This window comes from Colius striatus, chromosome Z (genome assembly GCF_028858725.1).
Source record: "Colius striatus isolate bColStr4 chromosome Z, bColStr4.1.hap1, whole genome shotgun sequence".
NCBI lineage: Eukaryota > Metazoa > Chordata > Aves > Coliiformes > Coliidae > Colius > Colius striatus.
The window spans coordinates 16,654,574-16,667,071 of NC_084790.1; the positions used below are offsets into that span (position 1 = coordinate 16,654,574).

The 12,498-nt window shown below is 37.0% G+C and overlaps 1 protein-coding gene across 2 annotated transcripts in view; it reads left to right on the top strand.

Annotated features, from left to right (window-relative positions):
• Positions 1–10,141: 10,141 nt before the first annotated feature.
• PTBP3 (polypyrimidine tract binding protein 3) overlaps positions 10,142–12,498 on the top strand; it is a 29,584-nt gene continuing 27,227 nt past the window's right edge. Inside the window, exon 1 of one of the 2 annotated variants that reach the window (XM_062017824.1) lies at positions 10,142–10,195. In XM_062017824.1, the coding sequence (XP_061873808.1) occupies positions 10,171–10,195 (25 nt within the window). In that variant the 5' untranslated portion in view covers positions 10,142–10,170. Of the gene's footprint in view, positions 10,209–12,498 lie in introns of both variants that reach the window. The other variant, XM_062017825.1, reaches the window with a different exon arrangement.

A 12,498-nucleotide genomic window follows, 5' to 3' on the forward strand; every position in this document is an offset into this window, starting at 1 on the left:
TTGGATGGCGACCGCGTTTCGGAGGGCTGGGGATGGGGATATTGCCGCGGGCTGCTCCACCACATACTTGAGGGAAGAGAAAACCGGCAGCCGTCGCTGACCGGGAGCCGAGAGACCGGACACTTCGCGAGCAGCTTTGTGAAACCTGGGGCGTGCAGGTTTCTCTTCGTCTTCCTTTTCTGTTTTGTTTTGTGTTGTTTTGTTGCGCCCTCCCCCCCCCGCCCGCCCTTTCCCAACAGGGTTGAGGAGCTCGTTTTTTCCCGCCGGTGCTGGCGGCTGGCTTTCCTGTGGTAACCGGGGCCGGAGTGGGCGCGGAGCGCGGGTGCCGGCCGCGGGTCGGGATGCGCCGGGCGCTGCCCCGCGGGGCCCGGGCTGCCCTCGCCCCACGCCGTGGCGCTCCAGGACGGAATTGGCCTTGGGTACTGCTTGCTCTCGGGTTGTTGATCTCACTGTAGCGTTATCCCTCTTAACGCGTTCAAAAGCCCTTCGGCACGCCGCGCTCTTGACAGTGAGCGAGGGTGATGAGCTTTCGGAGATGGCAATTTCACGCGGGCGCTTAAGTGCTGCACGTCAGATCTGGCGACTATAAAACAACAAAAGTGAGGATGCTGCTGTCTGCCGTGTCACTGATGCCTGATAGAGGGGTGTATGTGGAAGCGAGTTGATCGACATCACTTCTGCAGTGTTAATCAATGATCGGAATGGTTATTCATGTACCCCTAAATACATTTTTACAGATCATGCTGTACTCGGTGCGTTGTTACAGTGAAAAAGTTTATACACTATGTGGTCCTCACAAAATAAAATTACTTCTATCAAGCGTGAAGGATTGTGCACCCGTTAATTGAGTAGCATGATGGACACCAACTTGTCATATGTCTTGATAAAGTTTCTTTTCCTGAAAGCAAGTAATAAATCAGGTTTATTGTGTGTACTGGCAACTTCCTTCACTACTTTTTTTAAAGTGCAAATGCGATTACTGGTATTTTTTCCCTTTGCCTACAGGTATTTAAAAATCTACAGCCTGAGAGGTTTGACAGAGGGGAGAAATTCAGCTGTTCTGGGAAACCAACAGTGCCTAATGTCAGTAAACTACTGTTTCTCTTAGTTTTTTCATCGTAACAGTACATATACATGAAAATGGAAATGATTGCTAAAGACAGTGCTTCTAACTTCATGCAAAAATACAGATATTATTGATGTAAAGTACACCTTGTACCTCAGTGATCTTATCTGTTCTTGAAATCTAGGCATTCTTTAACATAAATCAGCCCCCTTTTTAAAACCAAAATTCTTTCTGATGACTCAAGCAGTTCAGCTCAGCTTTTTATGACATCTTCTGACACTTGATAGGGAGGCAGGTTGACAAAAATGCTCTTGCATAAATGATAATGAATCAAAAAGCAAGTAGTGTAAAGAAGTATCTTTTTGGAGAACTCCATGCTAAAATATAATGGATGTGTTTAGGTCAACTTTCTTCTAAAGAATATTGTGAACAAACAAAATATTGTGACAAAAAGTGAGAATGAGAGTTAGTTATTTAAGAAAAGTATGCCTGCAGCTGCTGCTTTGAGGTTCTTTTGTTCAACTCATCAGTTGTTGCATGGAACTGTACTCTTGCTTTTGTTTTTTTCTGCTTTTGACCACTGTATATAATTTGTACTTTTAATTTTGTTTTGTGCTATATAACCTTTATGGAAGAGCACAGTTAAGACCTTTTTACCCTTTCCTTCTCTTTTCAACCTGTGAAAGTAGAGCTTGTCGTTAGGTCTGTGAGTATGAAAGTTACATTGGAGTAAGCGAGAACATTTTTGACACAGTGTTGAGGAGTGGATAGGTAAGAGAGAAAAAGTATTTCGCCTGTTCCTTTTGCTGCCACTCTTTCTTGTTCTTACAGTTTGCCCATTAGCCCAAGTTGTTAAAACTCGGGACTGGTGTCAAAAGTGTGCACCATCCTTTGCAGTGCATTTCTACAACTCCCTGGTGTAGCAGTTGTTGTGTGTGAACTACATATTAATTTGACTCCGGTACCATCCTGCCTTTCAGTTGTTCAGTCACTACAGGGGGGGCTCTGAAAACACGGGGTGGGGGAGGGTGGACACAGGGTAGTGAGGAATGACATCGTTGGTCTCTGCTTGCTGTAGCCTTAGGTCAACTTAAACTGACCTGGAAACTGCACCCTAATTTTCCTGGTAGCCAATGGAATGGATGCTCATATGAGTCAATAATCTAAGCATTATCTTTGTAATTCACTTTCTTAATTGCACTGTACTGCAAGTCATTTTACTTGCTGCCATTCTTATTAAAAGACATGGAATATTATAGAAGTGTTTGAAGTAAAGCAGAAAACAGATCATTCTTTCTCAGTAGTGAATACCCGAAGCAAAGGAGTCAAAATAATGTTTGCATACTTCACACAAATGCAAGAGTATGGTGAGGTGATACTCCTTATGGAAAATCTTATCTGTAGACAAAACATTGCTATCCCTTGGGACATGAATTGTGTTAATCATGGGAATAAGGGTGATGGGAAAAACAGTTCAGATTTAGTCAGAAGTCAAATCTTAACATGTCTTTTGATTTGAGATTAGACCATGTGGAGAAATCTGGGACTGGTAACTGATTTTCTTATCTTTAGGTGGCATGGTAGTTACCTATAGAGTGGCACCTGAGAAGGACTATGAAATAACTTCCCTGTGTAATAAAATGCTGGACATTGCAGATCTGTTCTACTGCAGCTTGCAGTGACCTTGTTAAGAGTATTGCTCAAACCTTTGATTCTTGCTTACCAGGCAATTTCTAGATTGCAGTTTTAAAGGGAGGGTTCCAAGCACTTTTTTTGCACTTGTCCTGGGTGACAACATGCTTAAAGGACTGTATTTGAATGTATAAACTATGTTTCAACCCATTATGAGATAGACTCCTATATCTTTAGGGCCTTTTTCCAAATTAGATGATTCTGCAATTCTATATGCCTTCGTCCTTTCAAGCATATGCTTATTATGCTTAACATTTCTAGGCTAGAAACACAATGCTGTTTGTCAGTCAGCATGAAAGACATGTCACCACAGTGACTCCAAAACCACTGCAAAGTATAAGTATAGCATCTGAGTATGTTACTGGCTTCTGACGTGGACAGGTGACTTAGTTTTAATTTCTAAATTACATATAATCCTTCCTGGTTTTTGTGAGGCTTTCCCTTCCTATGTAGCTTTGTTTGACTTGGTTAGTGTTTTATTTCTGGTTCCATTTCTATGTTCTTTTTGGTTATTCATTTTCTCATTTTACTACACACTATAGTGGATTCATTTTCTTTTTTTTGTTTTCAATTTGTTAGTTCCTCAGTTTTTCTTTTCTAGTCTCTAATTGCTTTCTCTTCTATTTGTTCTGACCTTGTGTTACCAGGAATATAACTCTATATCTGTTCCTTCCCCCTTGCTTTGGTTACCTATCTTTCTCAAGACACAGTCAGTTTCAAATCCATAATGATTTTTCGTACAGTTATTCAGTGCACGGTATAAGACCTTAACACTGTTGGAAGCTCTAGTGCAAACTCTACATGTTTTGTAGAGGAAACATCTTGAACTCAAAAGTAGGAGATCTGTTCATTTTCCGTTTGATTTCTGTCAGGGCTAACAAACTTGTTTCTGTGTAATAAAATTTGTGAGAGCAGTAGAGAAGCTTGCTCTCCTTATAAAACTGGTCAGTTTCAGAAGATGAATACAAACTGCAGACATCCACAGTCTCTTGGGCTATTTGGGCATTTTAGTTTATAAATGTGTCTCTTCTCCCTCCCTCCCCTGATGCAGTTCCAAAGTGTGAATGAAGGTGTGGGTGGAAAAACTACATACATTGTCCAGTCGTGTAGGTCAACTTAATGCATGAACTGACGTAGCAGCTAAAGGAAAGCCCAATGACTATAGGCATCACTTCCTGATAAACAAAGTAAATTACTGTCTATAATTCTCTGTGGTTCCAGATTAAAAGCAGCTGTTTCTTCAGAAACTGAATTATCTTAATTGTAATTAGTTTGGAAGTGTTACTTAAGTCTGCCACTGAAGAAGACTGTAGGGGAAGCTGGTTTTCTAATGGCAATTTTTGTCTTATCATATAAAATAAACATATTTATGTATATATATGTCTCTACACAAGTAGGACTTCTATGTAAACGTGAAGATAATTCAGTCAATGCTGTGTCCCCTGTTGCTTCTGCTCTCTGGTGCTTGTCTTTGCTGTGTAATGTCTGCTCTCTGTAGGGCTGAGAACTGGACAGTAACACTATAAATACTACCTTTGTAGAATTATCAAGGAATGGGATTATGCTTCATTAGTTTTGTTTTGGTTTTTTTTTTTTTTTTAATTTTGGAGCCATAGAGTTAATCTCTTCTTGTGTGAAAATTGAACACTTTTAGAGCATGCTTGTGACAAGCGTAGCAAAACGTATTGTGAGCAATGTTCTCTTGGAGGAACTCTTTGTAGTGGTGCTAGTTGCTGTTTCACTATGTACCTTAAAAGAAAGGGAGGCAGATTCATAACTAGAGACAAGAAAAAAGCCATGTCTCAGCAGGATCCAGAGTTTTCACAGCATGCAATCCAAAGTCTACATGAAAACTGTGTCTTAGACCAGTGAGTGTTAACTTGATGTTTGACCAATCTAATTTAAAACCCAAAGGCAGTAACTCATTTAATTGCCAGTATTTTATGAAACACTCAAAACATTAACAGGAGACATGAATTTAAATATGAATAAAATTGAGGACTTGTATTTGCTTCATAGAGTTTCTCTCGGTTGATTATGTGCTTATAAGCAAAATGGTAGGGTTGAAACAAAAGAAGTTATGCTTAACAGTAAAATGATTTCAGTGTTGCTGTTAAATCACTTCTCAGTATAGTTTGATCAATTGTGCATTCTGTTGAGGATTGGAAGAGATCAAGACTCTTAGAGGATGTATTACTGTGAAGTAAAACTGGTGATATTTAGGTGAGTGAAAAAGAAAGGTGAAGAGCTTGTCTGCAAGTACCGAAGACAAAGTATTAATTCAGACAGAAGGTTTAGATTTTCTGGATGCAGAGGAGAATGAAAACAAAACCAGGGATATATTAATGCTGTGCTATGTCCTGAGTCTCCAGGCAGTCTGAGATTACTACTTTGCTTTCATTTATGTAATTAATGTATTGATGCTGAAGCTTTAATCTAAAGGATGATCCTTACAGTTTATTACTAAATAATAGTTCCAACAGATGAAGCAGAGTTGGACTGAGGAACACAATGAGAAACGCAGTGAGAAACTGATAAGAAACTAAGCTAAGGAAGTGGGGACGAAACAAAACACAGATGAAACGAAAAGGACAAGAACTGTGGATATCATAGGTGTGACCAGGTTTTTCCTTCATAGAACATTACTTTCCTAGAAAATATCACATAGTAATTGAAAATTCTGCTTGTGAATAGAGTTATTATATACTATTTTTGATCTTGAAGCAAATCTTTCATGTACTGGGACCAGAATTTAGTCAAGTAATAATTTTTGTGAAGAACATAATTGTACAGATTTATTACTTTCCAACTACTTGACTTCAAGCGTGCAATTCTTAGAACTTTCGATTCTAGAGTTATGTAGTTGTTTGAGAACACAAATCTTCCTTTAAAAGAAAAAAAAAATCTGGCTTTTGTTATTGTAGAGAAAAGCTTTATATTTGAAATTGAAAATTCAAGACTCAAAAGCCAAACAATCCCACATGTGTGTCTGCAGAGTGTCATAATGAAGTTGAGAATGGGAATTTTGTTCTTTCCAACAATTTTTAGTTTCTCTGAGAATTTTTAAGTTGGAAAAAGTAGTTTCATGCTTTTATGTTTAATGATTGATCAGTTGAGAGAATTGAGAGAGTGGCTTCCTCTAATTCCATGGTGGGATTTGAATGCATGAGAAGTGAGAAATTTTTCCCCAAAATATTATTTCTTAAACTAAGTTATGTGTATTTAGTTCTGCAGAACAATAGAAGTCAAAGTGACAAAAGGTGTTTTTCATGAGGTAAGGTAGAGCTACTGATAATCACTATATCCTGGAATTCTGTTTATGCATTTCTCTGTTTTCAGAAGGAACTAGGATTAAAAATAAATGGTAAAAGCCAGTTTACTTTTGCTATACTTTGCTAACACCTTCAATCTTCTCTCCATTTTTTCATACAGTGTTCTTAGAGATTTCTTAGTGGTTGGTTTAAAGGTAGGAATTTCTTCATAGCCTTTCACATGCACTTGTTAGTTCTCTTACTATAACCCTTTACTGGATTTTACTGGTAACATATTGATAGGCATAAGCTTCACAGTTTTGTTGTGGTTCTCATAGTTGTATTGCTTGCTTAATTTTAACCTTTAATAATAACAAATTATAAACCAGATTGTCCATTTATGGCACTTCTGTATTTTATCAAGTTATGTAAATTATTTTTCCTGACCAAATTCAAAAGATAGAGCTTACTGGTTGTTTGTTTAGATTATGTCCTGTAAAAATCTTATGACTTGTGCATAGTAAAGCATATAAAGTCACAAAAGCATACACGATATGACATCATCCAAACACACTTGACTTCAAGCAAAAAACCTTAAGGCAAAGTTATCTTCTCACTGTACAGGACTTCATTCTATATATAGTGTTTATTTACAGACATGTTTATACATTCAATTGCCTCTTAAGAATTAGGAAAGAGATTTTTAGCAAGGATTGTGTTGGGTGTCCTAATGATTGTTAAAAAAAGGAATATATCTGAGAGGAATATATTGAATTAACTTTCTCTTTGAGCAAAATAACTTTGTTAACTTATGAGGAAAACTGAAATGTTGATCTTCATGTATTTAAAGGTTAAAATAACTAGGAAGCATAGACATTAATCTTTATTGCTCATAAAGTTTATATTTAAACTATCAGAAAACTTCATTATTGGAAATTGTAAGTCAGTGATGATGCTACAAAGAATCACTGTCATCTTTTTGATACATAGTTTCAAAGGAAGCCTTGCTTCTGCATCATGATGCCTGCTGGTCTCTGGAGCATTCAAAGTTGTGTATGCATTCTTGTCCTTTAGGATGAATCCAAAGCCCTCTTACTGAGTGAAGGTATTTCATACTTTAGGAATGAAAATGCACACTTAGTGTTAATTTTAAAGCGTAACTTGTCACATAAATTTTACAGCTCCTCATAATCACATGGTCAAAGTTGCTTTTGTTGATAGTAGCTTAAAAAAATAGTTGTAGCAAAAACTTTACTCTCTTTGCTGTAGCCATACATTCTTTGATTATTGGTATTAGTCTCCACCAAAACAAAATTTGATTGCCATTCAGAGTGGGTAATTCTAAATTCTAGCTTAAAGGTCATTATTAAAATTGTTTTTAAATATTCTCTTATGCTTGTTTTCTTCTTGAAGTGTTTTCTGGACATCACCTGTTAGAATTGTTAGCTTTTTTGGCGCCAACCTAACATGTTCATGCTTAGATTTTCAGTTTATATAGGAGCTGGAATGTTAATAAAATACTGACCACTTTAGTTTTTAAAAGGTTCTTGGTTAAAAAGAGCAACTTTTAAATCTGTTCAATATACATCTGCCAAATTGAGTTAGCAGTAGGAGGTCTTTTTTTCAAAAATGATACCTTCTGGTTTGTTTGATTGCTTCTTTTGATAGAGACAGTCCAGGGATTATTCACTAGCTTTGCCTAAGGTGACATATGAATACATAAAAATCAATGAAACATGGAAAGAGTATAGGCATTATTGGTAGTTAGGCCTGGCACAAGTAAGTTATTCTAAAGTTGAAAATGTTTGAGCATATTAATATGAAAGACTGCTTGCATACACAGGTTTACTTGCCAACTCAAAGTCGTAAGAATGCAGGGTAGATAATGCTGCTTCAATAGACAGAATCAATATGGAAGTAATTCTATAATAATCTATGTAAGTTATTAAAATCTCTCAGATGTGACCTGGTATTCATAATGCTCTCTAAGAACTTAGTATCTGTGACAGTATCATCCTCTGATTATCCTTCTTTAAATAGCAGGAAAAGGACACAGAAGTTTTTGTGCTATTGAGATAAGGCAGACTATGAGAAGCTGAAGCTTGGTGTTTTCTGGTTACATCCCTATAAAACTACAATGTCTTGTCTCCTAAACTTTATACTTATGCTAGTTTTCCTGTGAATAAAAATGCAGAACTATCTCTTTAAAGAGTGATTAGAAGTAGTTGAGTAAATGATGCAAGTATTACAGTTGTGAAACTCTTTTTGGAAGAAAGCTCTGTTTGAAAGAAATGAGTTATAGATTGACTGCAAGTATCTCTTGCTCAGAGAAAATAGACATAAGTAGTTCATTTTTAACAAATTACTTGCTGTCTCCACTATGGAATGTATTATGTATATTGTGTTATTAAGTCTTTGTTACTGAGTCTAAACAATACAGACTTCTTCCCCTTTGCATTACTGCTCACTCCTGCCTTTGTGCTGTATCACTGATGAAGAAATGTTTTCATGAAGGTTGTTAGCACTTTTAATGTTTTGGCTATACGATTACCAGATTAATGGTTGTCAGTGGAAGTACAAAATCTAGGGAGCTGTCTTAGGAGATCGTGATAGAACAATGTATCAGTGTAGGTACAGGCACGTGTTATGATTGAAAGTTGGAATTTTGTGGTATTGTTTTTCCCCTGTTTAAGATGGTTTAGTTCCCCTGTCCCAGAGCAGTTCATTTTGGCTGCAAAAAGCTACGGCTTCAGTTGTGTGTATACTGAGCAGTTTAGTTTCAAGTTGGTAAATTATTAATTCCATAAAATACATAGGTTTTTCAAACCCTCTTTGAGCTGATAAACTAACTTTGCATATAATGCTGGCTGGATGATTTAAGTCATCTCATGGAAAATCTCTTGGACACCAGAGTGAATGCAAGTTAAACAGCTCATGACCGCGAGCAGATGGGGTGGCACTTTTTTCTGTAGTGTCCAGTGACAGGACAAGGGGTAATGAACAAAAAAGGGAACACAAAGTTGCACTTAAACATAAGGAAAAAATATTTTACTGTAAGGATGAAGGAGCCGTGGTACAGACTGCCCAGGAAGGGTGTGGAATGTCCTTCTCCGGAGGTTTTCAAAACCTGTCTGGATGTGTTCTTGTGTGACCTGACCTAGGAGGATCTCTTGAGCCAGGGGGATTGGACTGCATGATCTATAGAGATCTCTTCCACTCCCTATCATTCTGTGAATATTGGAATCTGAGCAATAGGAACCTCTCCATCCACCAAAGAGGTGAGGAGCTGTTTGGATCAACTTATACCATCCAGTAGAATCAATCCCTTAGTCTCAAAAATATAACAAAAATGCTTTTGTGAAAGTGTGTGATGAAAGTTTAAGGATCCTTAACTACCTCTCGGAGATATTGTGGTACCCTATCTCTTGTTGGAATTTTGAAGCTGATGCTTGACTGGTATAGTAGAACAGTCTTAAAGAGTAATCAGACTTAACTGGTGGCTTGGTGCTGACTTTTGAATGAAGAACTTGTTCTCAAACTATTCTGTTAGTAGTTAGGGCCTCAGAGCATTGGTATTTTTAAAGCATACACTTTGATTTTCAGTATTTTTTCTAAATACTTATGATCCACCATCAAATTCATAGGACAAAGATTGGGTTTAAAAAAAGGTGCCACGTGTATATTTAAATATGACTTGGGTTAGTTTTGCTCAAGGTGCACAGTGTCCAGTCACAATTGCTGACCTTTTCTGTATGGCTGTGTTTACTTATATCTGGAAACAACGTTGTGTTTCAGACCCTGAGTCTGCAGCCAGCTCATTTTTTTTGTAAGCATTTATTCACGATTCTTTTAACTATAAACTGTAGAATAAATAGTAAGAGAAGTAAGAAGCATAACCAAGCTGAACTTGATGACATCTTGAGATGGAAAAGTTGTGTGGGTAGCATTTTTTTTCCTGAATAATAAGTTCACAGCAGTAATGGATAAGACGTATTAAAAAGGAATGTTATTGGGAAGAATAAATTCCATGAGTTGTTGTGCTTTTGTATCAAGTTCTTCATAACAATGTTTACTAATAATCTTGTCTTTTTTTTTTTTTTTTTTAGATTGGACCTAAACAGTTTCTTTCTTCTGGGGTCAGTGACAGACAGGCCTTTTACCATGAGCAGTTCTACTTCTCCTGCAGGTATATATGGAAAAGATTTTCATCATAGTTCTTCAACAGTGTGTGTTTTCTCTGTAAATGTTTTGGATTTTTTTTTCATATTCTTTATTGTCACCTGGAGTACCTCCACTAGGCCTGAACTATAATCTGACTCCAACAGTAAGGCCACTGAAGTCTATCCAATTCAGTGACAGTACTGAGGAACTCCAAAACTGATTTTCTATGATCAAGCAAGTATCCTTCTGTACAGATTCTCCGTTAACTACTCGATTTTCCTTTATTTTTGCATTTGAAAGGAATTTGTTTTGAAGTATTTCAAGGCTGTCATGATTACAGAGACAGAATCTCAGTATGGTGGAACATAGAACACATTATCTGGATTTGTGACAGTTAAGCTGATTTTTTTTTTTATGTTCTTGTTATTACTTTCTACTCTACTTCAAGAACTTTTTGAGCAGCAGCAGCACAGACAGTCCTGTGATTTGGTTTTGTATGTTTTTCTGCTAGTTCTTATCCCAACAAAATCTCTCCATGAGTTGAGATGAATGGTGGTGATTTTGCAAAGAGAGCAGTAGGAAAAACCACTTTTTTTTCCCTTTACCTGGCTTAGTGCATATCTGTACAAATTGTTCTTCAGTAGAATAGTGGTTTTGTGAGAGGGTGAGAAATTGGGTAGATGCAAGGGGAGGAAATTTGGTCTGTTTAAGCAATGTGATGGGTCAGTGTGAAACCACAGACATGTTTCTTGAAATGTGTTAAACTAGTACTACCATCTAAAGGAACTGATGCTTTGCCTCACTCCATGCATTGAGAAAGATGCAATAAGTACATGTGATTATCTGTAGTTTTAGATCAGACAGAAAGTTGAAAATAAAAGAAAGCTGGGACTGCTTCCTTTAGAAATACTTTCATCTTAGCATCTTAAATGTGCTTGAAGTATTAATGGCCCATGCCTGTAAAATGTAACTGTAAGTAAAGTAACTAGCTCATGACACAGACAACTGTCAGCAGCAGTTTCCAAATAGTTGATTTTATAATAGGGCAAGGAACAGATGACCCCTTGATAAGCATCTGAGACTTATTTGCTATATTTCCAGTAGGGAATGTGGGGAAGGCAGTCTGAGGAGTTAACTTGAATATGTCAGATTGTTGCATACATCTGCTAATTGATTTTTTGTCATGTCCAGAGGCTTTTGCTGGCCTTGAAACAGCATTAGCTTGTAACTCAGTAACTTAATAGTTGAAATATATTTCAGGCCTGTGTAGACAGTATTTTTGTGAGGAGAAACCAACTGACAAGGAATAGAAATTTGTACTGAGTTCAGGGGGCATCTGTTAACTACCAATGCAACCACTGCTTCTTCATAGTGATGTTCAAAGTGTGTAAATGATGTTGAACTTATAAATAAGGTAGATGTGTTTGTCTCCCAATAAATCCAACCCCAGTTCTAATTCTCACTGGTAACTCCATACTTCATTTGGAGTTTATATAATCTGTATTGAGATGCACCTCTTTACCTAATAAAACTACTTTACTAGCAGTATTCTTTTTTTCTCTCGTGGGTCATATACCTGAGATATGTTTTGGGTTTTTTAATCTGAGGCTACTCACTCAGGAAACATATTTGTAACCATTTATGAATCATGATTGTAATGAATTTCCCATCGTAGCACCAGAACCCAAATTTCACTTTGTTCATAAGACTCATCTTTGTCTATCTGAAAGCATTTTTTACTTTCACCCAATTAAATGTCAAATATTAAAGAAATTATTGACTTGAGCATGCTTTAGAGAACTGTTCAATCAATCTTAGAGTTTAGATTCCAGAAATAACACATGATCACCACTCTACATCAAAATTAATATCAAACAATAGCTGAAGAAAGAAGCAGAAAATGGTTTAGAAAAAGCTGAGCTACTTATATTTGGGATGGAACGATGGCAAGCTTTTATTTCTGATTCAGTGACTGAGCTAAAGTTCCATGAAACAATATAATTAGATTAGGAAAAGATGCATTTTAATAGTGTTTTTAGGTCAGATGGTGATCATTGTTCAGAAGCTAGATCAACTAGAGCTAACATATGTTTGCTAATGAGTAGCTGGTGAAATGGAAGATGCACACTGTATGTAAACAGGTTGAAGCTGTTCTAGAAACATTGTACTTTTTGTCTGAATCCTTGACCTGAAAACTCATGAACACTCAGTGAAAACGGAAAGAGAAAATGCTGTGCTTGCCACTTAGCTCCATCTTGTCACCTCTGATAGTGAGTCAGCCCAGAAGGCATTGCTTCTGTGACACTCTGTCATCTCAAACTAAAGGGA